The following is a 24,343-nucleotide window of genomic DNA, read 5'->3' on the forward strand; positions in this document are numbered from 1 at the left end:
TACGAAAAGAGAAAGAAAATCACCAAGTACATGATAACATAATCACTTTAAAAGTTATAACGATAATTCCGGGAAGACAAAATACTGGAGAATAAAAATATTAATTGATTCAAGAACCCCAAAGTGCTCGCTAATAACAACAAATACTCGATTAGGCATCTAGCGTTCTCACTCTTTTGCTTGCACCTAGTAAAACATCCTAAAGAAACTTAAATCTTTCATCAGTAACCGTAGCCTCCTGAGCTGTAATCCGTGGCGTATCCTCCAGGCGGGTTTGTTGGAGCCGCTGCGTAGACTGAGCCATGTGTTGCGTACGGGTTATAGCCTTGCTGCTCTGGTGCTACGGTTTGAGGCTGTGCTGGTGCCGGCGCTCCAGCTTCAGTCATGAAGTTCTGTCATAAACCACATTCAACAGTCAGATTTCATCGTCAAAAGACACCAGATACGAGGTTTTAAAGGTGACTATGGTTAAGAAATCTGGTGTGAGAATATATGGGTACCTGAATAAGCTGCATAGCAGTTTGGACTTGTGAGCCAGTTCCGCTAACCTCAACGGTCATTTCACCAGGTACTCCCCTGGTTTCCTGAATGGTTACTGTTGCTCCACTAAGACGCCTAGTGTAGCTTATGTTTGAACCTGATGTCCCAATTACAGCATCTGCGTAAGACAGTGGAATCTGCATTTGCTGTGTAACTTGCTGTAAAAAAAAAACAAATCCCCACACCAGTCAGATTTTCATGTAATTACTTATATACATACGTTGCAGTAGATTGAACAGTTAACTTCTAAGAAATCAACTTCACAGGTTGCAGAGATTGGATGAATACCTGAGCGACCATAGGTGGGGCCGATGATACGTGCACATTCATTGAAGGCTCTCTCCCATATGCAGATATACCTTGGTGCGGCTGTTTCTCCATTGGAGGGGGACGCATCTCAGGAGGAGGATAGTAACTATCATGTCTAGGAGGTGGTTGCATATACGGAGGTGGGTTGTGACCATAGCCTCCTCCGCCACCACTAGGGGGGTGACCTTGAGAAGGACCCCATGACTGGTGTGGTGGTGGCATATGATCCATTTGGCGAGTTGGCTTTTGCATCTGTTTAAAAAAGCAGAGTTAAGAGAAGAGTTTATAGAGACAAATGAGAAAATTTGCCAATGATCCAACGGAACCAAATATAACCTGATTTTCAAAGAATGGGATGATGCTACGATCAACCAAGAACTTTCTGAGATGTGATGCAATCAGTTCCAAGGCTTTATGAACACTTGTTGGTTCCCCAGCAACTTCAACAACCCTATCGTCTTGAAGAGCAAAAACAGGCAAATCCTCTACAAAAATCCACCATAATAAATTTCAGTTAGAATACCGATGGATGACGAATAAATGAAACATACACCAAAACAAAGTGTTGAAATTATTCTGAAGATACAATACAAAATTACCAGTTTCCATTACAAATAAGGGAAAATTAAGGAATAGTCCACAGCGTAAATGAAACCCAAAAACACAAAGCAAGAGAGAATTTTTTCAGCATGTAAATAGTGAAGAGAAGGAACCTGATCCAAGAACTCGGACTATACAACCGGATGCTTCTTGAATAGCTTTAACTGTTGCTCCCTGTTTTCCAATCAAACTTCCAGCCTGAGATGCTGGGACTAGTAATCTTGTTGACACCTTTGAAGCCGGAGGAGCTTGAGAAGCTTCACCATCCAAACCATCAACTATCCGCATGTGGACTCTAAGAAGGCCATCCATCGAAGGTGGTAGAGATGATTCGGGCTCTTCTTTACCAGAAACCATAACCTGCCAACAAAGAGGAAACAAGTAGACAACATTACCAAAAGAACTAAAACATTTCACAAACAGCGATCTTAGTTTCTATACCAATTATTATATTGGTGCCATATTCTCAAATCGTAAAAAAAATTCCAAAGAGGTACCGACTTAAATGCACTTTGACCAGTTAGATGTTTATTTCCTGTTATGAACTTTTAAAGTTATTACCCATGGTGATTAGGTTATCGCCTTTTTAAGATGCAATAGCAGCCATTACCAATCAACTAGACTTAAAAAAGCTCTTCCTAAACCCTTTTTCATGCAATCTTAAATTTTCTCTTTACGTAATTGTTGCCTAAACCATAACTATCGTCCACATATTGTTACATCCGGTTAAGCAGGTCCTTGCATGCTGCAGAAAGTCTGCAACAAGACATCAATCATCCAGGTACTGAAGTTACCAGAAAGAATGCAGAGAGCTTCATGGCACTGAGGTTTATACAAGAAGAATCTTGCCTATTCGATAAACTTATCAGCACTTTGTAGTGCTCAAGGCTGAATCCTTGCCATCTGGCTTTGGTTCTTCGTATTTGAGACCTTACCGATGATTGAAATGTTGCCATAAAACTTGCAAGATAAAACCTGCACAGATTCATGGTGGTCACAGCAATAAAGGGGAACCCTACTCACATCTTATCAACTTCGTCGATTAACTTCCTCCTTTCACTTGAAGGAGATAAGCAGGCCTGCTGGTTACTATACTCGATACAGGCTTAGTTTACTAAGGTGGTTTCGCTTGGTGCACTATATTCTTCAACACTTTTTTAGCAGCTCAGGATCATACACTCAGCCCAAACTAAAACACTTTTCCGACATGAATTTGTTCATAACTTATTTGAGTTGATTGGGTGTGCAGTTTCCTATCTGTTTACTTATATATTTATTGAGGTCAAGGGGAGAATATGCAAAAGGGTTGAATTTAGGCTAAAAGTTCATGGCCTTTTACATTTTTAACAAAAACTAGAGCCTGAAAACTTTAGAGCAGTGACTTATACAGCCTAAAAGTGTATGTATTCTACTATATTAGTTTTCTTGTCATTAGGATTTTAGTTTTGGTTCAAGAGCATTATTTGACTAATAGCTGCAACTCAATATAGCATGAAATGTTAAGGCAATGAATAAAGGATTTAGAGACTTACAGCTCTTTCGGTTGTGCCTGGAGGACCATCAAGAATCTTTATTCGAGCCCTTGTCTCTTCAACTATTTTCTTAATGACATCACCTTTGCGACCAATGATGCTACCCACTTTCTGTGCAGGAACCAGCATGCGGAACACCGTCTCTCCGGGCCATCCCGGCCACCTCTTCTCCTCACCTCCAACTGTTGCACCTTCATCAGGCTCTGATTGCTGTAGAGGCTGCAGATGCTCAGGAATTCCTTCTTCATCTTCTACTTTATCTTGAACTTCATTACCATCATGATCTTGTGCCTCACCTTCCACCTGATACTGGGCCTGATCATGAGCCTCGTCTTGCAAGTGATACTGCTCCTGATCTTGTGGCTGGTATTGTAGGTCATCCTGCCGCTGATCTTGTGGCTGGTATTGTAGGTCATCTAGCGGCTGATCTTGTGGCTGGTATTGTAGGTCATCTAGCGGTTGCTCTTGGACTTCTTCATGAGCCTGGTCCTGCACATGGTATCCTTGATACTCTAACTGATCTTGAACCTCGTACTGCTGGGGTTCAAGAGTCTGTTCTTGTACCACGTACGGTGGAGGATCAAGAATCGGATCTTGAACCTGGTATTGTTGGTGATCAAGTGTCTCATCATGAACTTGGAACGGTATCCCATTATGCACCTCGTCTATACCTTGATCTGGTACCTGATCTCCATTGTGTGCAACAAAATTTTGCTGATCTTCAGCTTCAGACATTCCTGTAGCTCTGAAATAAAACAAACATACACATTAGCCCTGGTAGACATATACAAACAATAAAAGATCACTGGAGAGATTTCCGTTCCTCCTAAACGTAGATAAACTTCTAAGCAAGTGTTGGAAAACAAAATACGGCCAGAATTTAAAACAATGCATCACTAGCTTCGCTAAGAACATGCTAATTCAAAAAGCTAACATAGTAAGTATAACACATCTAGTTGCAGCTTCATATCAAAGGTGTCAACTCAAGCTAAGCTTATTTTGGCACTAGCAAGAACCAAGGAGTTGATGAAACTAGAGTGAGTATATCATAATTCAAGATACAACTAAACCCAATAAAGTTCATAGGACTAAACAAGATTACTTTTAGCACAAACGAGACCAACGCACAGATACAAACGGAACCCTCTAAATTTCGACCGGAGTACTTCGGAAACTCGAAATTTTTGATGGCCCGACTACAACAAGTTAATGGAAACCCTAGATTAACACAGCAAAAATATATACAGACTCAGAGAGGAACCCTAGAATTGCCAATTAAAAAGCATAGCCCAAAAGCTTGAAGTTAGGTTTGAAGTAAACATAGCGAACTTACGTGGTAGCGATGGAACCTTCAAACGCTAGTAGAGAGATTAACGGACACTCGATTCGAAGGAGGTTCGGCGGAGAAAGAGAGAGATTCCGGTAACAATGGAGGCGGGTGAAAATTATCTTAAAGTTGAGATCGAGAACTACTGCACTTTACTTTTATTACACTTTAATCCTTCTATTTTTAATAGCTTCTCGTTTTATAAACGGACAGAGCTCGACACAAGTTAGGTCGCATTTATATAATAGTAAGTCCAATTTGTATGGACCATTCGTCTGTTTATAAATAAGTTTTTATTTATTTCAATTTTGTATAGTTTAATTTATCTTAACTTTGTATTAGTGAAATTATTTAAATTTTGTTTTCGTCCACTTTGTATTGGTTTAATTTAATTCATAATTGTTTTGGCTTTTTCGTTATAAAGGAATTTTTTTTTCCTTCATCATATAATTGACTTAGACTCACAACCTTCGCAGCTGGGACATTTATTAATTAGAATTGAAGATTTTAATTTAATCGTATTTAATAGTTTAACTGTTAATAACTTGAATTATTTCCTTAATTTATTGCCACCCGTTTTTGTGCTTACTGCTTCGCATGTATTTTTAGTTTCCCTCAATTGAATGTTTCATTTTGTGCTATTTCTGCAAAAATTGTATGGAAAATATGTAATTTCGGAAGTTGGGAAAAAAATCATAGTAACATATTGTTTATCCATATTGTTCAAAATGCTAAACGGAAACAGAGAGTGAAGGTTACTGTATCTTGCTAAACTAACAATTACTATCATTCATAACTAGCGTATTATGTTCGATATATGTCACAAAAGAAACAAAAGCAGCAAAACATAGGGTACAAAGAAATCTTTTCCTTCTTCTGTAGTGTCCCTCACAACCGCTTCCATATTAGACCTCAGTAGCGGCGGCAACTTCTTGCGCTTTCTCATCCGCCTGCGTCTCTGCATTAGCTGCCTCCTCCGGGGTCTTGCCGTTGGTCACTGGTGGCACCAATGAGTCAAACTTGTCTGATTTGCCCAACACTATCTCAATCTGCAACCCACATACAGAAGTGAATATATGGATCACAATTAATAAACGTTCATATAAATATAATTAATATAGAACTTGCCTTTGCCTTCTGAACCATCCTTCCTTTGGTCTCATCTTTCATTCCCACAGTGGATGTTAGCACCTCTGTTGTTTAGCAGAATACAAAAACAGATTCTTGAGTTAAAACGAAAGATAACGGTTTACACAGCAAGAAAAGAGTTTTGACTCACTTTTCTCTGTAGCCATGCCATTGTTCTTCAAGATCTCAGAGATTGTCACCACAGTGGTGATTGCTATATACACGAAAAAAAATAAGATCATAAACCAATCGATCTGAACACATATCATATAAAAAGATTAAGTTACAGTAAGAGTCTTTTTACCCATTCGAAGTGCAGAAAGCTCAACCTCGTTGTATTGCTGAATGTACCTCTGCATCAAACGACCGAAACCAAAAGAAAAAAAATCAAACGCAATGCCAATTACATAAATTGCAGATTCTACAATCTGGATCCAATCGTTAAAGATCGATTCAGGATCAATACTGATCTGCTCTTGAAAAGTGTAGATCTGATGGAGAAAGTTAGAGTTACGATGATTACCTTGGCGAGGTTAACGTAAAAGAAGAGAGGCTTCTTGGTGTTGGAGACCTGGATCCTGTTCTTCTTGTGGGATTCAACAGTTGTGACCGGAGCGAGAACGATGTTCCTCTCCGATGGGATAGGTGCCGGAGCCGGTGTTGCTACTTCCATCGCCATCTTCGATCGATCACTCTCTTCGATTCTTTCAAAGTCTTCTTCGCTAGCTTCTCTCTCTCTCTCTGATCTCTCCCGTGAAACGTTGTGTGATCGCTTTTACGGTTGATATTGGTTAATTCTCGGGTAATCAGAGAACCGTTGTGAGGCTTAACGGCATTTATATAGCAGTCGTAAAGCCAACGAAAGCGCGACACGTGTTCGTCTTCAAGCGGTTTGTTGACCGAGTAATAGAGCGAATACCGGATTGGTTCACCTCGCTTCGAGTATTGTAAATGACCAGATTATCCCCCCGATGTTTGTGCGTCTATTATCAATCTAATTGGGCCTGAGGTAGCTTATAGGGCCTGGGATAGCAGCATATGTAATGGCCTTTGTTTCAATTAATATCTATATCATATATTTTACTATTAATCAAATATATTCGGTCTTGCGAAATAATAATATATACTTATAAAAAAATATTGACTTTTACAATTTGATGAATAATTTAAATGTTGATATAGTAATCATTTAATTTGCGTTATGAATCGAATAAATAGAGAGATTTTTTAAAATGAACTTCTTTATTTAGATAAATAATGTCAATGTTGAAGAATAGACCTTGGGCGACGATAAAGTCTATTATTATTATTATTAGTTTAAATGGTGATCCACTTTATTTCAAAAGAATCAGTTTCTTAATTTGATACTACTATAATACAGATACGGGTACGGGCAATCATCAAATTCAAATCATATACTATATTATTATGTTATCTCTTGTGTATATCATAGTTTCAAATATCAACCATTTTCGTTGAATGGTTTTGGTAGGCAAATAATAATAATATCTTTGATTTTGGGGACCAATTGATAAATTTGTTGGACCAACCGACCGATTTGGCTTTTTCCTGGTTAAAGAATTTTGCCGCCAAAAGGAAGAAAGAAGAAGATTTGCTCTAATGTTTGAGTTGCGACGTGGGTCCTACGTTTGTTCCAGTTGCAGACGTGGGTCCGTCCATGTACGTTATATTCAAAATTTGTATGTGTTTTGTTCTAAATTTCAAATTAAACATCAAAGGTGTTTATTGTGTTCTGTCGGAATCGGATGTTTCTAGTCTAGCAATTACTGTATTTTTCACTTTTTGATTTTTTTGTACATCTTATTAATTTTTGAATTAAAGAATGTTTTGACTTTTTAAAAAATATTACTAAATTCATTGTGTGTTGACAAAATTGTGCAGTATTTTGTAATTTTGTTGTGTTATTCAGGTTGCAAAAACAATGTGTGTGTGTGTGATTATTAGAGTTTTGACGTTTAAACAATGAAAAAGGCACACAAACGAATATTATCTTAGTAAATTTGTTTGCGACGTGGGGTCTTCTATGAGACTAAGACTCTACTCTAGGCGTTCATAAGCTTATAATATACTTTAACAAAGCTGCAAAAATTTTGAAACAAAGTAGCGAGGGAAAGTACAAAAAAATTACTCTTGAGAATTGAACTCGAAAAAGGTATGAAGCATTTCTATGACTGGTATCACGTTAGTCGAGAGGTGGGTTATTAAATAAGTTACTACAACAACAAGTCACATTGGTATTTATGGTTTTTATTAAATGAGAAGGTATTTGTCACATTGGTATCCGTCTTGTGACTTTAAAACCCGCCATGATTATTTATGAGTTTTAATTTCCTTCTAAGATACTACTACTTCTACTGCTTAACAAATGATTACCGTGATTTACTGGTTTTTCAAGAAAATAAATTTAACTCAAAAACTAATAGCCACATTTTATAAAATCAAACAAGATTTACATTTCCTACGAAGTCGTACGTTTTCAATGTTTACGTCTTTAGGGTGTTCAAAAAAAAAATAAAGAAGCATGCGGTAAAAGCACCAAGAAAATCCAAAAATTAAAGCAAACTGTTTTTTTTTTTTAATTAAAAAAAAAATTTAGATTTGAAAAAAAATGAAAAGTCCCAATAAATACCAAGCTTAAACAAATCAAACACAAATCCAACAATAGTCACCGCCCCCTTAAGAGAGAGAACTTTGTTGTGGATAAAAAAGACATTCATTTCTATTTTGTCTGCAAGAATTCTCACGGGCCATCGGAGAGGAGACAGAGGTGGTGCACAAGGATCCTTCTTCCTCTATCCTCCTACAAGACTTGTAAGAAGATAACAAACGTTTTTTTTTTTTTGGCATTTTTAATTAATTTTATCTTCTGTTTTTGGGTACACTCTTCTTCATCAAATTCTTGTTCTTTCTGTCAAAATTGCTTGCAAATTTGTTCGTTTACCCCTCATTATTTCCCATCTAGGTTTTTTTTTCTTTCAAATTTTACATTTTTAACAATTTGACTCTTTCCTCATCTGGGTTGTTGTTTATGCGTGTTGGTTTCAATTTTGAATTGTTCTTCCTGTGACTTTCTCTCTACAGTTTCCGCACCATTTAAGATTCGAAAATGTCATAACTTTGAACCAATCTCTGTTAATTATACAATCTAATTTTGCAATGTCAGATTAAAAAAAAAAAAAAAAAAGTTGCAAACTAAATAATAAAGATGAGATTTTGTTGTTGCTAGGGTAGAGAGAGAGAGAGAGAGAGAGCGAGAGAGAAAGTTAAAGGTGTAGATAAACCTGAGATCTTACAAATTGAATTGAAATCTTTGGTGGTTTGGATATGTGCAGTGGAATGGGAAGAGAAGTTGTTGAGGTTCTTATGGACAGAAACGCTGACGTTTTAAGCGCTAGAGTTCACGTTGCTCCTAAGATAGCTGCAGATGAGCCTGAGGAGGAATTTGAAGTCAAAGAATGCACAGAGGAGGAGAAGTCTCTTTCTGAGAACTCACCAAATGTCGCATCTGCTGACAGAATTGTAGCTCAAAAATCGCCTAAAACCCGTATTGGAAATGCTAAAGTTTCAAAGGTAATATACATCGGTTTTGAACAACTTGGAATTGTAAAACGCATTGTAGATGATAGGACTACGAGATGTGTAAATGATCGAGGCCTAAAGCAAAAACAAAAAAAAAATCCCATTTCTTTATGTTTTTTTTGCAGCAGGATGCTTCTCTTCTCGCGGTGAGGAAGCCATTGCAACCCGAGATCAAGAAGCATATCGATGATGATGATACTTGCTCCATCGCTTCTTCGTATCCTTTTACCTACTTTTTATATCTATTATATTTATATATGCGATGATGCTTAAGAAAACGACGACAATGTTACCTTAATGATATCTACTAACAGAGTGGCAACTTCAATGAGGATGGGTAAGTCAGTGACTTATGGAAGTGCTCCAACGTTTAGAAGTGCTGAACGTGCTGAGAAGCGCAAGGAGGTTAGTAAAATTATATTCAACCTTTCTGCTTCCTCAACTCAGTTTTTAGATCGAATAAGCTCTGCTCTAAAATGGGGACTCTCATATAATGTTAACTGATTGAATTTTTTTTGGTTGGGTCTGTGTGGTTTAGTATTACCAAAAGCTCGAGGAGAAAAACCAAGCGCTTGAAGCCGAAAGGAATGAGCTTGAACAAAGGCAAAAGGTAAAGTACACATTTCTGGTAGATACAGTTTTGTGTGTTTCTGGTTGTGAAGCTTCATGATTGATTTTAATGGTTTGCAGGAAGAACAAGAAGCGGCACTGAAACAACTAAGAAAGAATCTAAAGTTCAAGGCTAAACCCGTCCCCAACTTCTACTACGAAGCGCCTCCTGCAAAACCTGAGCTCAAGAAGGTATGTTTCGAACTATAATAAAACTCTCTTTTTCTTCAGACTCACTACTAGCTTTGTTCTTGTATAACTTACGTTATGTTTCTTTCTAGCTACCTCTGACGCGTCCCAAGTCGCCAAAACTGATCCTTTCTCGGAGAAAAAGCTTCAGCGACGCAATCACCTCATCTTCCCGTGAAGAGGTTCTGAAGACAGTCTCTAACCGGAACCGACACAGCACCGGAACAGTTCAGAACAAAGACGATCACAAGAGCAAGAACGCCAATGCTGCCCACGATAGCCCTCGATTCAGATCTGGCAAGGGCAAATCTGGATTGAAACCAGTGAACGAGTGTGCTGAAGAAGTTTGTGAGGCTTGAAAAGATATGATGAACGGTGGTGCTTTGTGTTGGTCTGTGTTTTTTACTCAAACTAACTTTCATCTTTCCGGAGAAAAAAAATTAAAATCAAAACAAAGACTCTTTGTTTTCCGGTTATTTCCGGTATATGTTTGGTTCACAATGTAACTTGTCTTTCTCAATTTTAACTTTATGTGGATTGATGAAGGAACGCCTAATGTTGAAATTTGTATATTTTTGAGTGTTGTTGGATTTAAATTTTAGTAGCTAAGATTATTTACCGAAGAAGTATTACTGTAGTTCTTGATTAATTGTTAGATTAGTAAGATTGAAATTGGTAAAGAAAAAGAATCATAACCTAACAACTAGCCCTGGGATTTCGGTTTGTTCGGTTTATTCGGTTCGGTTGATTCGGTTTTTCGGTTTTTTTTATTTTTGAAAATGTTGCCGAATTAAACCGAAATAAAATTCGGTTCGGTTTAGTTCGGTTCACGGTTATTTCGGTTTTTAGATTAAAAACCGAAATTTTGAGTTTTTTGTTTATATTTCGGTTCTCTGTTTTTTTTTTGGGCTGAGAAGAAATAAAATAACTAATACAAATCAAAAAACAAATGGGCCATCAAAACAAATATAAACGCAAGCCCAGAAAAGTATTTAAGCCTATAAACCCAACACCTAACTAAACTAAACAACGCTAATAAACTTGTCCCACATCGCTAACTTAAGTGGTCAATGTTTTGTTTATATATTACTCGGAAATAGAATTGTGGCAAAAGAATTTAAACCGACTGGTTCAATTCATAAAGCTTAAAAATTTTAGGGTTTATAATATTTCGGTTAACCGATCGGTTTCTTGAACCTAACCGATAACCGAATTTTAATTTTAGACGCTGCCGATCAAGTTTATTCGGTTCGGTATGTATCCAGAGAGCAAAGTAGCAAACCAGTGGGAAGCAAAACCGGTATCAAACAATTAACCTAAACCGGCAAAATCAAATAAAGAAACTCTAGAAAACCAAAACCAAACCGGCTAAAATCGATAAAACTAACCAATCGCTACCAGTTTCCCGACCGCCGCTTGAACGATGACCACCGTGGTGTGATCCGCCGCCATAAATCGGAATCGGACGTATTCCTCCTCCTATTCCTCTTCCGCGTGATCCTCCGCCAAAACTTCGTCCTCCTCCACCAAAACTACGTCCTCCTCCGCCGAAGCTGCCTCCACCTCTGCCTCCACCTCCTCCTCCGCCTCCCTTCTTAACAACGACGGCTAATTCCGTTAAATTCCGGGAGATCACATCACCTTCCGGCTTCGATTCGACTTCTTGAACCGGGGGATTGTCATGGTGTGGATCAGCGGAGGCTAGAGTTGTTGAAGATGCGGAGATCGCATGAGAAACACGGCGTTGCAGATGGAGAAAGATAAGAAAGTAAAAAACCAAAGTTGCTTTCTTTAAATCCATTAGTTTCTTTCTGTTTCTGTTTCTGTTTCTGAGTGAATTCTCTTGATTATATATATATATATATATACATCTACCTAAATTATAAAGAACCGCGTGACTAATAGAATAGCAATTCTAATTTGATTACATTTTTAATATACCTTTTTTTTTTTTCCGGTGGAAAGAACTATATCCACAAGATATATATTTTGTTTCGACCCCATTTGTGTCTTTTTTGGTCTTAATCATATTCATATCCATGATTTCATACTTTTGAATTTTGATTGTCATATATAGGAAAAATCTAAAATAAAATAAAGTACAAAGAGAGGGTAAAACAGTCAATTTTTTTGGCTCCGAAATATATTTAAAAAAGGATAACAGATAAGTGAAGCATTTTAATCTCTTAGCCTCCCTCCAAAATTAAACCATGGCCACTTCTTTAGTTCCTCTGTCTTCTTCGTTTCTTCAACCTCTGAGACTCAAAACCCTAGCTAAACCCAGAAGCCCTGACTTATCATCCACCACCAGAACAATTACAACAACATGCGATTCACAGAAGAACACTGGGAAGTCAAACCCCAGCAGCAGAAACCCTAATTTCCAGAAACGGCGTCAGTCCTCCTCCAAGTATGGAACTTCTAGAAGGTCGATCCTCAAGAAATCCTTCTTACAAGAACAAGTTACTTTCAGCTCACGGGTCTCCGATGACCCCCACGTGGCGATTATCGGCGGCGGAATGGCGGGTTTGGTCTGCGCATTGAACCTGGAAGCTCGTGGCGTCCATTCCACTGTTTTCGATACGGTTCGTTCGTCAATTTGGTTCCTTTGGATACTTTCTAATCTGAATTGAAGTTTGGTTTAATGGGTACCGAGAAATTTCTGGTTTTTAAGTGTTTTTGCTGTTCAAAAGCCAAGCTTTAGGAGTTCAAATTGTGTGTTGTGTTTATGTCACTTATGTAGGGGATACATGGGTTAGGAGGAAGGCTTGGAACAAGGATTATTGAACCACAGGGACTAATTTTCGATCACGCTGCTCAATTCTTCACTGCAAATGATTCTCGTTTTATTCAATTGGTTGATGGTTGGTTAGAGAAAGGACTTGTTCGAGAGTGGAAAGGTGCTGTTGGAGAGCTTGAAATCGGAGGTAGCTTCTCACAGTTTCCTTCATCATCACCTCCTAGATATATTGCTGCTAATGGCATGCGATCTCTTGCTGATTCGTTGCTATTAGGGGTAAGATATGTTATCTCTCCTTCAGCAAAAAAATGAGTCTTTTGAAGATTTGTATGAGATGAAGTAAGTAATACTGGTTGATTGGTTGCAGAGTCAATTGGTGAATTTGGTGAGGCCTTGTTGGATTAGTAAGTTGGAACCACTTAATGGGATGTGGCATTTAAGTGAGAATGGAACACCTCGTGGTCAGTTTGATGTCATAGTCATTGCTCATAATGGTAAGAAAGCGTATCAGTTTCTCTCTTAATAGCTTCAGATGCTTTGTTATGTCTTCTTTTTATACGAATGGTTCACCTTTTGTTCAGGTAAATGTGCGAATCGCTTGCTTTCAGCATCAGGCTTGCCCCTAGTTGCAAAACAGATGAAGGTAGAATATATCTAACGGAACAGAAACTTTTTAAGTCCTGTGGCCTCTTCTGATACAATCCTTTTTTTTCTTTTGTTTTAGAAACTGGATCTGAGTTCAATATGGGCACTATTAGCAGCTTTTGATGATCCTCTTCCTACAGTAAACTTCGAGGGAGCGTTTGTGAAAGGAGTAGAATCATTGTCTTGGATGGGAAATAACTCTGCAAAGCTTGGAAATGGCCCATCTCCACATTGTTGGACTTTTTTCAGTACTGCTGCATATGGGAAACAGAACAAAGTTCCTCAGGTTAGTTTCTTCAGAGCTATAAAAAAAATAATGTCAAAACTGCAGAAATCAATCAAATGGTTTACCTTGCTCTCTTCCTCATAGGAAAACATCCCGACGGTCACGGCAGACAAAGTTAGAGCTGGTATGCTTCAAGGTGTGGAAATGGCATTGGGCTTGCCTGAAGGCTCCCTTCCTAAACCGGTTTATACGCGTCTCCAGCTATGGTAAGTAAAAGTTGTATTGACAGACAGTGCTAAAATGTTTGAAGATATTTGGTGTGATTCAATATTTTTTGTATACAGGGGAGCAGCTCTGCCAAAGAACACTCCTGCAGTTCCATGTATATTTGATCCACAGGGCCGTGCTGGTATATGCGGCGACTGGCTTCTCGGTTCTAACTTAGAATCTGCTGCTTTAAGCGGTGCAGCTTTAGGAAACCATGTAAGAAGCTTCCCTTGACTCGTCTTAAAACAAAAAGAATCTGTGTTCTTGTCTTTATTTGCGGATTCCAGAAGAAAAGATAACAAATATGTTTTGTTATTTTACTCCTCTTCTTTCCCCTGCAGATTGCGGAATTCTTGCAGAATGGTGATGCTAGTCCTGAAGAATTTGCAATCGGTTTACATGATAGGTTAAGTCCTCTTGCTGGTCATGATATTGGACAGTTTCCTGGTCTAACATCAGTTGGAGAAAAAGAAGAAGCTAATGCATATCAACTTCTGTGAATACATAAGTCTACTTTCACTTAACCAAGAAGCAAGAGACATTGATGCAAAGAAGTCTCGGAAAAGCTTACAGTGTCTTTAGCTTTCCACTTGCATTCTTCAGCCTTCTTCTCTGGTGGGCTAAACCATGACCGATTTGATATGCTCTATAAAAATATCAAAAGAAGCAGCTGAAAGTTTTGTTTAGGCTCTACAATCAATGGAAATAGCGAAAGTGTATTCGATTGTATCAGTATGACAGTCTTTTACTCTTTGGTGTTGTCATAAGGATTTCCATTACAGCAGAAAAATAAAAGAGTACCTTTCTGTTAAGTTTGTAAAATAGAAGGTTTGACTTGCAAATTCATAAAACGGTTTACTCAGGATTTGGTATCGCCCTGAGTAAGGTAGGCCTAGGGACTAGGGTTTTCAGAGTTTGAAAAGACGAAATAGTGAGAGAGGAATTGAAAAAAGCGAGCCATCATGAAGAAAAGGGGAAGGAAGTGTAAGAATACAGAAGAACAAAGAGATGAAGAACACGACCCGTGTTCCATCATTGCTCTGGAACTTAAAGTAGAGATTCTCATGAAACTGCTGCCGGAATCCATAGCAAGGCTAGGTTTCGTTTCGAAGCACTGGTCATCAATCATCCGTGGCAAAGACTTCACCGACTTCTACCAGACACGATCTTCGTCACAGCCGCGTCTTCTTTTCGCTGTCTACCGTCGCAACACGTAGAAGCACTTCTTTCACTCCTGCTCTCAGGAGGATCCGTCTTCTGATCATCGTAGGGTTAGTTACACTATCAATTCGGATCTACGGTACTGTTTTAATCCACCCATCGGCGGTTTCATCTTTGGTCGAAACGGTACTAAAGCGATCATTGGAAACCCTAGTACAGGACAGTTTGTATCTTTGCCTAGGGTTAAAACGAACAGAAAGAACATATTCTCTGTTTTTGGATACGAACCAGTTAATGATCTATACAAAGTGTTGTGCATGACGGTGATCACTAAACGTGGATCACAAAGCTTCAAGTGGGAAGATCCTTTCTATGAGGAGCCTATGACAGAGGAGCATCAAGTTTTAACGGTAGGACCTAAACAAAAATGGAGAATGATCGAATGTAAGTTTATCCATCGTCATCAATCTGAATCTCCAGGGATATGCAGGAATGGGGTTGTGTATTATCTAGCTTCTCTCAACGATGAAAAATCTCTAGTAAGCTTCGATCTTAGATCTGAGGACTTTAATGTCAGTAAGCTACCTGATGATTATATACTACAACAGCTTGGTATTTTGGTGAACCACAGTGGAAAGATAGCTATAGTGTGTCATGGATTCAGCGGTCCAATGGACCTATGGGTTCTTGAAGATGCGACCAAAGAAGAATGGTCAAAATTTGCTGCCGTGATCCCTTCTATTAAAGATATATATTGGAATGATCAAAATTTGCTGCTGTGATCCCTTCTACCTGGGACCAACTGGACCGGCTCAAACGGGTATTCCTCTAAATGGTACTGTATCGCAAGCTTGTTCACATTCTGGATGGACTCTCCGACCGGCGCGTTCACCTCAAGCAGAACTTCTACATATCCATCTCACAACGATGCAGTCTCCTGCTCTAGGCACAGATCCAGACTCTTTCCTCTGGTCCATTGATGATGATGATCGAGATTTCTTCAGCTCAAAAGCAACGTGGGAAACCCTAAGACAAAGATCTGCTCCTCTCTCTTGGACGAAGCAAGTCTGGTTCAAAGGCGCTACTCCAAGACATGCTTTCCTCCACTGGCTAACCCATCTCAACAGGCTTCCAACAAGATCAAGATTGGAGAATTGGAGAATGCAGATTGAAACTTTCTGCTGTCTTTGTGGAGATTATCAGGAAACTCGTGAGCACCTTTTCCTTCATTGTGATTTCAGTGAAGAGTTATGGCTATATGCTACAAGAAGGCTCGGGTATCGACCCTTTGTTTTTCACACCTGGGAAGCCCTCTCAGGTTGGCTGGATCTGCCAAACACCACCTCTGCCCTTACTCTCAGGAGAATTGTAGCACAGGTACTCATCTACACTATATGGAGGGAACATAATACCAGACTTCACACCAACGTCACCACTCCACTGCATGTTCTGTTCAAGGTTTTGGATAGAAGCGTTAGAGACACACTACTCGCAAGAAGCAACCTGAAGATCTTCAAAAACCTTCTGCGAGACTGGCTCATATATGTGTAGTTTCAACTTACTTAAAGTTTTCCTAGATAGCCCTTGAGTTTATTTTTTTTTTGGCAAGGCTTATCTGCTGTATCAACCTATTGTAGCTACTACAATCCATTTTCTTCAATGAAAATTCACAAAGTTTCAAAAAAAAAAAAAAAAAAATGATCAAAAGGTCATGTTCTGCGGTATACTTGGTACCGGTGAGATAATACTTGCACCGATCCCATCCCCTAACCCGTTCTTTTTTATCTGTTACGATCCCAAGGAAAAAGATGCCAGAAAAGTTGTGATTGAAGGAATTGGAGATGACTCTGCTGTGATCCGAGTCTTTTTCGATCATGTAGAAAGTCATATGGTTCTGCCTAATTAGGTGCGTTAATTTGTTGACGACTAGCTAGTTCTTTCGGTGTGATTGCCCCAACTTCTCTTGTCTTTTTTTTTTTTGTTCAAGTTCCATTTCATTTCGAGGATAGTAGTAGTTTAAGAATCTTCCTTATTACTCGAACTGAGACATATTCTAGTCTTTGGTTAATGGTTTTGTATGCTTGCGGATTATGCAAATTTGCAGTTGCTATTTACTAAACATAATTAATTATCGATACGCCGATCCAAGTTTTAGTTTTATATATTGTCATAAACACAACCTTAAATGTACAGTCCTGAATAGTGACTAGCGAATACACACGGGATAAATTGGAATGGCCGTAAAAAGATAGGGTTTTATTTGCAAATCCTTGAAAATCGATAAACATATTATTATTAATTAGGGTTTCGTTTTTGTTTTTAATTGTCGGCGAAGATATTATATAATTAGGGCTTAAGATTTAAGAGCGAAACAGAGAAGACGAATTGAGAAACGCGCGATGAAAAGGGTCAGGACGAAAGAGACGGTCAGGGACAGTCGAAAACGTTCAAAGAAACACGATGAAACCCATTCGTTTCCTTTTATACCTCAGGATCTGATAGTACAGATACTTCTGAACATTCCGGCCAGATCAATAGCTAGGTTCGTCATCGTTTCAAAAGAATGGTTTTCGATAATCCGCAGCCAAGATTTTACCAAGTTGTACCTGACTCGATCTTCGTCTCGGCCGCGTCTTCTATTCTCAGTTTACTACAATCTTCACTTCCACATGCAGCGGGAGCAGTTCTTACAATCCTTCTCCCAGCAAAATCCATCTTCTGATCATTATCAGAGAGTTTACGTAACTCCCCGTCCCATTCATTTGTATGGATTTTCTCCACCAGTCCGCGGCTTGATTTGCCGTCAGTGTGATACTAAAGTGATAATTGGAAATCCTAGCACGGGCCAGTTCTTACCTTTACCTAGAGTGAAAACATATAGAAGAGATATATTCTCCTTTTTCGGATATGATCCGGTGAATGATGTATACAAAGTCTTGTGCATGACGGTACCTGGTCATCAAAGCTGTGGATCACCATATGTGTCCGAGGAGCATAAAGTTTTCACTCTAGGAGCTAAACAAAAATGGAGAAAGATCAAATGTAAGCGTTCCCATCTTCCTCGTCCTCGTACTAGAGGGATATGCATAAACGGGGTTCTTCATTATTTTGGTTCGATCGAATATGCAGCATATTTAGTACGCTTCGATCTGAGTTATGAAGACTTTAGTTTCATTAAGCTACCCGAATGCCTAGTTAACTACAACGGAAATTTAGCTTTAACGAACACTTGTATGTCAAACAGTAAACTTGACATATGGGTTCTGGAAGATGCAAGCAAAGGAATATGGTCAGAAGTATCTGTCCTGGTTCCTTCTTGGACAGATTTAGTTGGGAATAAATGTTTCAAGTTCACGGGTACACTTAGTACCGGCGAATTTATATTTGCACCGCTCAGAGTCAGTCCCATGAACCCGGTCTATTTGATCAGCTTCATTCTCAACGATAACACCGCCAAAAAAGTTGTGGTTGAAGGAGTTAGAGATGACCCTACTTCTCTCGAAGTCTATTTGGATCATGTAGACAGTCCTATGTTTCTCTCAAAAAGATAAATCATTTGGTGATGCATGCCTTTCATTTTGTGTTGAGGGCTGACAAATTTTGATTTTTATTTGAAGAGGACAAAGTCTTTTGGGCTGACAAACTTAATTATGATTATGATTTTTCAGTCAAAATTTTAAACTAGAGATCACCACATTTGTATAAAAAAATACTTAGATTCACCTCTGAGTGAACCTTTTTGTTCACCCCTCTTCTCTCGGCCAATCAGAATTTTTCATCTAATATTTCATTAAAAAAATAAATCAAAATTAAATTAAAAAACAAAACGAATTAAGAAAACAAATTTTGTATACTTAATTAAGGAAAGTTAAATATTGGATTGGTTTAGATTTTTAAAATTAGAACAAAATTATATGTCGGTTTGGGTTTACAAATGAAATGGTTAGAGTTTAGATTTTACAATTAAAACGAAATTATATGTCGGTTTGGATTTACAAATGAGGTGATTAGGGTTTAGATTTTACAATTAGAACGAAATTATATGTCGGTTTGGGTTCACAAATGAGATGATTAGGGTTTAGATTTTACAATTAGAATGAAATTATATGTTGGTTTGGGTTCACAAATGAGATGTTAGGGTCTATATTTTACAATTAGAATAAAATTATATGTCGGTTTGGGTTCACAAATGAGATCTTAGGGTTTAGATTTTACAATTAGAACGAAAATATATGTCGGTTTGGGTTCACAAATGAGATAGTTATGGTTTAGATTTTACAAGTATAACGAAATTATATGTCGGTTTGAATTTATTAAAGAGCGGTTTAAAGTTTTAATTTTATAATAATATATATAGATTTTATTTCATTATTTTATAAGGGAGAGAATGAAGAGGTTAACCAAGTATTGTTCTTTGTATATATATACAAGGGATATATTTGCAAATCCCTAAAATAGGTAAAGTACATTAGGAAGCGAGAAACGCCATGAAAAGGGTCAGGAAATGTTCAAAGAAACGAGAATTGGAAGAAAGCGATAGAAAAGATCCGTTTACGATTCTTCATCTGGATCTGATTGTAGAGATTCTCTTTAAACTTCCGGCCAGATCCATAGCCTGGCTCATCTTCGTTTCAAAACTCGGGTCATCCATAATCCGTGGCAAAGATTTTATCAAGTCGTACCTGAATCGATCTTCGACTCGGCCGCGTCTCCTTTTCGTTGTCTTCGCTTACTACACGAAGGAACAGTTCATACAATCTTGTTCCCAAGAAGATCCATCTTCTGATCACCATAGGTTAAACATAACTCCGGATCGGCGTAATTTGTATGGCTTTTCTCCACCCGTCCGCAGCTTGATCTGTCGTCAAATTGATACTAAGGTGATGATTGGAAACCCTAGCACGGGACAGTTCTTAACCTTACCAAGGGTCAGATCTACGAGAAGGGGTTTATACTCCTTTTTCGGATATGATCCGGTGAATGATGTATACAAAATCTTGTGCATGACGGTACTACAAGGCAGCCAAAGACGTGAATCGCAAGTTGTGTCCGAGGAGCATCAAGTTTTCACTCTAGGACCTAAACAACGATGGAGAAGTATCGTATGTAAGCATCCTCATCTTCCTCCTCCTTTTACTAGAGGGATATGCATAAATGGGGTTGTTTATTATTATGCTTGGATCAGAAGTGAAGGATCTTTGATAAGCTTTGATCTGATATCTGAAGAGTTTAATGTTATCGAATGTAAGCATCCTCATCTTCCTCTTCTTAAAACTAGAGGGATATGCATAAATGGGGTTGTTTATTATCATGCTCGGATCAGAAGTGAAGGACTTTTGATATCCTTTGATCTGATATCTGAAGAGTTTAATGTCATTCAGCCACCAGCTGACTGTTGGTTCCAAAACCTAGTGAACTACAACGGAAAGATAGCTTTAACTTCAGCCACGCAGTTTGACAATATATTTCGCCTGTGGGTTCTGAAAGATGCCTGCAGCGGAAAAAAATGGTATAGATCTTCGCTTGCGATTTCTTCTCGTTCTTGGTCAAAATTAGCTGGGGTGGTTTCCTTCGAGCTCAGGGGTACACTTAGTACCGGCGAGCTTATATTTGCACCCCTCAGTCCCATTAACCCGGTCCATTTGATCAGTTTTGATCCCAAAATAAACAAGGCCAAAAAAGTTGTGGTTGAAGGACTTTGAGATAACTTTTCTTCTCTCGAAGTTTATTTGGATCATGTAGAGAGTCCTATGTTACTCTTCTGTTAAATCTGAGTTAAATCATTTGGTATCGCCTTTCATTTAATTTAAGATCTCAGACAATAGTTGTTATGTGTTTGTGGAGCTGCCTGACAAGCTTTGATTTTCTTCTTTGTGTTGTTGGGCTAGTTGGATCTTTATCATCTGCATGCTTTACCAGTGTTGTTATCTCATTTTGATGGAGTTTTATTTAAGATGGAGTAATCTCTTACTTCAGACTTTCTTGTTGGTGTGGGGTATAAACCACGATTGATCTAAGATGCTTTAAACCTTATATATATATATTGTGGCATGCATACACATATATGATATATCTAGGAAAAAGCTCGGTTGAAACCAAATTGTCCATGTTTCTTGGTACTGCCACAGAATCCGAGTTCACAAGTGCTCTTATAATCTCATGTCAACGTGGAATATACAATTGCAAATCAGAGCTACAAAGACCGAATCTAAATATCATTCTTCTTCAAATCCAAAAGTAGACGCAAAAAAAAAGGACACGCATTGACTCTGTTTTCGTCAGGTGTGAGCTGATTGTGAAGACAATATTCTTGAATGGTTATGCTCACCTTCGTAAGTTACAATTAACATTGAAGTTTCATCGATACATCGCTCCACATGCTTCCTTGCTGGACAACCTCTCACACTGCTGCATTTATAGTATCCTCTGCAACCGGAACAAAACAAAAGAGATCTATATTAAATCGACACAAATTTATAAGGAACCTTGCATCAAAAGATGTATATATGTACCGTGGATGCGGTGAGCCCTTAATCGGTTTCTGCCCATATTTCCTCCATGAATACTCATCCGGGGGTATATCAGCAATCTTGTTACTGATTGCAGGGACCTTGATTGATCGTTTTACCCTCAGTTTCCTGTAAAAAAAGATCAAAACATTTTACAAAGAGATACCAAAACAATATTAAAAAGGTCCACAGAGAAAATGACAAACCTTTTCTTGGAACAATGACATTTGCTTCGACTTCCGCATTTCATACTACCAGAGCACATCTTCCGGGAATGCTGCGATATATGGTCAGACCCACGGGACAATCCAGTCAAATGGAACGAGTTCCTATCGTAATCAGCTACACTAGCATCCATACTAAGAGATGATACAAATGATCTTGATCCGTTTGATACGCTCGGAGTATAGCAACTACTACCAGAACCATCAAACTTAAGGTTAACACCGCTATTGCTCCTAGAGTAAGCTATCTGCTGGTGGTTGTGGATTAACTGATAAGGAGCACGAAAAGGCGGTGGCTGCTTTAACTCCAGAAACGACTTGTCAACACACATGTTGCGAGTAAGCATTAATGGAGGAGGATGACCCATATGGTGTTTTGGTTCAATTCCATCGTAAACAGCGGAAGCTGGAACCATTTGAAGAGGCTCTGGTGCAAGAACTTGAGTGTAATCACCAGTAACATCGTTAGTAAAGCAAATGGGGCTCTCCAAGAAGATGTGTTGAGGAAAAGATGACCTAAACTTGTTGATACTCCTGAACTTGCCATGACCTAACCCTCTGCTTAACAGAGAAGCTACTCTCTTGAACTTGGAAACCGCTTCTCCTGTTTCAACCACTAAGGATTTGGGATCACTGCCGGCTTGTTGAGACAGGAGATTTAACACTCCATGACAGCTTTCTATAGCTGATTTGTTAGCAGCTTCAACTTCCTCCATATCTCTTGTTTCTTCTACCCAAACTCCAGATCAGAGAAACAACAAAAAAAAAAAAAAAAAACCTAATTCACAAACTCAATCACTTACTTAAACACCCAAATCTCTCCTAAACCAAAGGAATCGAATCATACTAAAAAAGCCTTGCAACCTATAAAAAAAAAGGAAAGATCTCAAAATCTAAAATCCAGAAAGCTAAACCAGATATATGTAATAAAGACAAGAAAAAGAGGGGGGTTTACAGACACATTAAATAAAGCTAAATAGATCAAATCCAGAACTCAATCCCCAAGAAACCTAGAAAGAGACCAAACACCATGAGTTATTCTTCTCCAATTTACTTCCAAAAAAGAGTTGCTAATAAGTAAAAATCGAAACTCACAGAAAAGATGAGATCTTTTTCAACACCCAGAAAATAATATTAGCTCACATGACCAAAAAAAAGGGCAGAGATTTTTTTTTTTTTAAGTAAGAAAGAAAAATGAGATCTTTTTGAATACGCTCTGAAGAAGATACAATTGAGATCAAACATAAGTAAGAGAGAATTTTTATTGAGGATAAACTAAAGGGAAAGAAAGATTTGTCCTGTTTGTTTATTTGCAAGAAAAAAATAGAGAGATGTGTGAGAGAGATAAACAAACAAACAAAAAAAGTGTCAAAGGTTATGACTTTTGCTTTGCTCCACTTTGTGGGTGGGGAAGAGTTGAGACTTTTGCTTTTTTTTTTGTTTACTTAAAATTCCCCCACCAAAATTTTTAAAAATATTTCCTTTTTCTTCTTAATTTTATTCACATTCTCAATGAGACCAAATTCCAATTTTAAATGTCTAGCAGCTAGAGTAAATATAGTTTAAAATAAAATAAAAAAACCAAACACACAAAAAAAAAAAAACAGAGGTGGAATGGAACACTACAGAACAGAGAGAGAGATGTTGTTGTGGTCGTCGCAGTTTCAGAGGAGAGACTCTCTCTATACTAGTGGACCTACTTTATACCTACTAATTTTCGTGCAAACCAATAAAAATCTGACTATATATAAATAAAAAATGTAATTTTTCTGCTATTCGGATATATTTGAAAGCAAGATATGTAACTAAATAACTAAACTAATGGAATAGAGTTCACACGAACCTGCGCTTTTTTCCATTAATATTTTTGACATTGACCACCAAAAATTCTTCTACTATGTTCATATATTTCTTTATTTTGTTCTTATCAAAAAAAAAGAAAGGTATATATAGGTGCTATGTATATGGTAAAATTGATTTTGTATTCATTTTCTTAAAAGTATGTATGGATTTTATATTATTTTCACTATTCTCGATTCCCATAAAATGGAGAAAAACGTCCATTGTGTGACCCATTGTGTCTCTCGTCGAGATTGTAAATTAGAAAAAGGTAACGGTATAGATGTCGACACGTATCCTATATCTATTTCCTCTGGTCGTCTCTCTCTAGCATGTTGCATCAGGAATTCACGATTGTTGACTAGAATAGCTCTCTCTCTACTTTTTTTTTCTCTGTTTTTAGGGGTAAACGTTCGGTTTTTTGGTTTGGTTTCGGTTCGGTTTTTTCGGTTTACGGTTTTTTTGGTTTTATAAAAATTAAACCATATAGAAACCATATGTAATTCGGTTTGGTTACGATTTGGTTTTTCGGTTTATGGTTTTTTGGGTTTTATCAAAAATTAAACTATATAAAAACCATATGTATAACGGTTTGGTTTCGGTTTAGTTACGGTTTTAACGGTTATTCTATACTTTAAAAAATAGATAGTTGATATATAACTAAAAAATAAGCATAAGAGTAAAACCTAAACAAAAATCAAAAAAATAGAATCCAAATATAGTTTTGTAAACCCAAATACTTAATTAAAATTTAAACTTTTAAAAAGTAAAGGCTATTGAAAAAGAAAACCAAAAAAAAAACTTGGAGATCAATAACTATAAGCCCAATCAAGAAAAAAATTACTGATATTGTTATCCAATATAAATTTATAAGTTGAAAAAACTAATTATATCTAAT

General features: G+C 37.7%; 7 protein-coding genes and 3 pseudogenes across 12 annotated transcripts; 6 read left to right on the forward strand and 4 right to left on the reverse strand.

Annotated features, from left to right (window-relative positions):
- Positions 1-27: 27 nt before the first annotated feature.
- LOC104764090 (flowering locus K homology domain) lies at positions 28-4,572 on the reverse strand. 2 transcript variants are annotated; one of them, XM_087501716.1, is made up of 8 exons: positions 4,315-4,519; positions 2,982-3,726; positions 2,244-2,424; positions 1,563-1,809; positions 1,186-1,334; positions 829-1,101; positions 501-698; positions 28-392 (listed from the first exon to the last, which is right to left on the reverse strand). In XM_087501716.1, exons 2-8 carry the CDS (start codon positions 3,008-3,010, stop codon positions 222-224), a joined length of 1,248 nt encoding a protein of 415 aa, XP_087357842.1. In that variant the 5' UTR covers positions 3,011-3,726; positions 4,315-4,519; the 3' UTR covers positions 28-221. The 2 variants fall into 2 exon arrangements, with proteins under 2 accessions (XP_087357842.1, XP_010485842.1); XM_010487540.3 differs by lacking the exon at positions 2,244-2,424 and having other exon boundaries at positions 4,315-4,572.
- A 429-nt stretch (positions 4,573-5,001) lies between these two features.
- On the reverse strand, positions 5,002-6,248 carry LOC104764091 (uncharacterized protein At2g34160-like). The gene is made up of 5 exons (XM_010487541.3): positions 5,960-6,248; positions 5,741-5,789; positions 5,588-5,650; positions 5,437-5,501; positions 5,002-5,357 (listed from the first exon to the last, which is right to left on the reverse strand). Exons 1-5 carry the CDS (start codon positions 6,113-6,115, stop codon positions 5,214-5,216), a joined length of 477 nt encoding a protein of 158 aa, XP_010485843.1. The 5' UTR covers positions 6,116-6,248; the 3' UTR covers positions 5,002-5,213.
- A 1,301-nt stretch (positions 6,249-7,549) lies between these two features.
- LOC104764092 (protein WVD2-like 1) lies at positions 7,550-10,406 on the forward strand. Of its 3 annotated transcripts, none has more exons than XM_010487542.2 (7): positions 7,550-8,268; positions 8,790-9,027; positions 9,162-9,253; positions 9,351-9,441; positions 9,575-9,646; positions 9,727-9,837; positions 9,927-10,406. In XM_010487542.2, exons 2-7 carry the CDS (start codon positions 8,794-8,796, stop codon positions 10,191-10,193), a joined length of 867 nt encoding a protein of 288 aa, XP_010485844.1. In that variant the 5' UTR covers positions 7,550-8,268; positions 8,790-8,793; the 3' UTR covers positions 10,194-10,406. The 3 variants fall into 3 exon arrangements, with proteins under 3 accessions (XP_010485844.1, XP_019096298.1, XP_019096297.1); XM_019240753.2 differs by having other exon boundaries at positions 8,023-8,268; positions 9,165-9,253; XM_019240752.1 differs by lacking the exon at positions 7,550-8,268 and having other exon boundaries at positions 8,782-9,027.
- A 530-nt stretch (positions 10,407-10,936) lies between these two features.
- On the reverse strand, positions 10,937-11,742 carry LOC104764093 (uncharacterized). The gene has a single exon (XM_010487543.3). The coding sequence runs from the start codon at positions 11,633-11,635 to the stop codon at positions 11,180-11,182; it is 456 nt and encodes a 151-aa protein (XP_010485845.2). The 5' UTR covers positions 11,636-11,742; the 3' UTR covers positions 10,937-11,179.
- Positions 11,743-11,896: 154 nt separating this feature from the next.
- Positions 11,897-14,524, forward strand: LOC104764094 (uncharacterized). Its single transcript, XM_010487544.3, has 8 exons — positions 11,897-12,419; positions 12,578-12,850; positions 12,942-13,068; positions 13,156-13,217; positions 13,299-13,505; positions 13,590-13,711; positions 13,790-13,928; positions 14,054-14,524. Exons 1-8 carry the CDS (start codon positions 12,045-12,047, stop codon positions 14,210-14,212), a joined length of 1,464 nt encoding a protein of 487 aa, XP_010485846.1. The 5' UTR covers positions 11,897-12,044; the 3' UTR covers positions 14,213-14,524.
- A 131-nt stretch (positions 14,525-14,655) lies between these two features.
- On the forward strand, positions 14,656-15,779 carry LOC109130766 (F-box/kelch-repeat protein At3g04660 pseudogene; annotated as a pseudogene).
- A 21-nt stretch (positions 15,780-15,800) lies between these two features.
- Positions 15,801-16,424, forward strand: LOC147920054 (uncharacterized). The gene has a single exon (XM_087503111.1). The coding sequence runs from the start codon at positions 15,801-15,803 to the stop codon at positions 16,422-16,424; it is 624 nt and encodes a 207-aa protein (XP_087359237.1).
- An 848-nt stretch (positions 16,425-17,272) lies between these two features.
- Positions 17,273-18,424, forward strand: LOC104767328 (F-box/kelch-repeat protein At3g04660 pseudogene; annotated as a pseudogene).
- An 886-nt stretch (positions 18,425-19,310) lies between these two features.
- Positions 19,311-20,848, forward strand: LOC104764095 (F-box/kelch-repeat protein At3g04660 pseudogene; annotated as a pseudogene). The gene has a single exon (XR_015591392.1). The product of XR_015591392.1 is annotated as an F-box/kelch-repeat protein At3g04660 pseudogene (transcript).
- A 114-nt stretch (positions 20,849-20,962) lies between these two features.
- Positions 20,963-23,278, reverse strand: LOC104764096 (putative WRKY transcription factor 39). 2 transcript variants are annotated; one of them, XM_087502690.1, is made up of 4 exons: positions 22,702-23,237; positions 21,589-22,616; positions 21,386-21,511; positions 20,963-21,299 (listed from the first exon to the last, which is right to left on the reverse strand). In XM_087502690.1, exons 2-4 carry the CDS (start codon positions 22,320-22,322, stop codon positions 21,152-21,154), a joined length of 1,008 nt encoding a protein of 335 aa, XP_087358816.1. In that variant the 5' UTR covers positions 22,323-22,616; positions 22,702-23,237; the 3' UTR covers positions 20,963-21,151. The 2 variants fall into 2 exon arrangements, with proteins under 2 accessions (XP_087358816.1, XP_010485848.1); XM_010487546.3 differs by having other exon boundaries at positions 21,589-23,278.
- Positions 23,279-24,343: the final 1,065 nt, after the last annotated feature.

The sequence above is a fragment of the Camelina sativa genome, chromosome 19 (assembly GCF_030686135.1).
Source record: "Camelina sativa cultivar CO46 ecotype springtype chromosome 19, ASM3068613v1".
In the NCBI taxonomy this organism is placed as follows: Eukaryota; Viridiplantae; Streptophyta; class Magnoliopsida; order Brassicales; family Brassicaceae; genus Camelina; species Camelina sativa.

Coding starts and splice junctions, on each gene's coding strand:
- LOC104764090 (XM_010487540.3), bottom strand. CDS start 3,716: ATGTCTGAAGCTGAAGATCAGCAAAATTTTGTTGCACACAATGGAGAT. Junction 1,810..2,981: donor CAGGCACAACCGAAAGAGCT/GTAAGTCTCTAA, acceptor CTTTGTTGGCAG/GTTATGGTTTCTGGTAAAGA. Junction 393..500: donor CTGCTATGCAGCTTATTCAG/GTACCCATATAT, acceptor GGTTTATGACAG/AACTTCATGACTGAAGCTGG.
- LOC104764091 (XM_010487541.3), bottom strand. CDS start 6,115: ATGGCGATGGAAGTAGCAACACCGGCTCCGGCACCTATCCCATCGGAG. Junction 5,502..5,587: donor TGGCATGGCTACAGAGAAAA/GTGAGTCAAAAC, acceptor GCTAAACAACAG/AGGTGCTAACATCCACTGTG. Junction 5,358..5,436: donor GGATGGTTCAGAAGGCAAAG/GCAAGTTCTATA, acceptor TGTGGGTTGCAG/ATTGAGATAGTGTTGGGCAA.
- LOC104764092 (XM_019240752.1), top strand. CDS start 8,782: ATGTGCAGTGGAATGGGAAGAGAAGTTGTTGAGGTTCTTATGGACAGA. Junction 9,254..9,350: donor ACTTGCTCCATCGCTTCTTC/GTATCCTTTTAC, acceptor ATCTACTAACAG/AGTGGCAACTTCAATGAGGA. Junction 9,442..9,574: donor GTGCTGAGAAGCGCAAGGAG/GTTAGTAAAATT, acceptor TGTGTGGTTTAG/TATTACCAAAAGCTCGAGGA.
- LOC104764093 (XM_010487543.3), bottom strand. CDS start 11,635: ATGGATTTAAAGAAAGCAACTTTGGTTTTTTACTTTCTTATCTTTCTC.
- LOC104764094 (XM_010487544.3), top strand. CDS start 12,045: ATGGCCACTTCTTTAGTTCCTCTGTCTTCTTCGTTTCTTCAACCTCTG. Junction 13,218..13,298: donor TAGTTGCAAAACAGATGAAG/GTAGAATATATC, acceptor CTTTTGTTTTAG/AAACTGGATCTGAGTTCAAT. Junction 13,712..13,789: donor TATACGCGTCTCCAGCTATG/GTAAGTAAAAGT, acceptor TTTTGTATACAG/GGGAGCAGCTCTGCCAAAGA.
- LOC147920054 (XM_087503111.1), top strand. CDS start 15,801: ATGCAGTCTCCTGCTCTAGGCACAGATCCAGACTCTTTCCTCTGGTCC.
- LOC104764096 (XM_010487546.3), bottom strand. CDS start 22,322: ATGGAGGAAGTTGAAGCTGCTAACAAATCAGCTATAGAAAGCTGTCAT. Junction 21,512..21,588: donor TGTCATTGTTCCAAGAAAAG/GTTTGTCATTTT, acceptor CTTTTTTTACAG/GAAACTGAGGGTAAAACGAT. Junction 21,300..21,385: donor AAGGGCTCACCGCATCCACG/GTACATATATAC, acceptor TTCCGGTTGCAG/AGGATACTATAAATGCAGCA.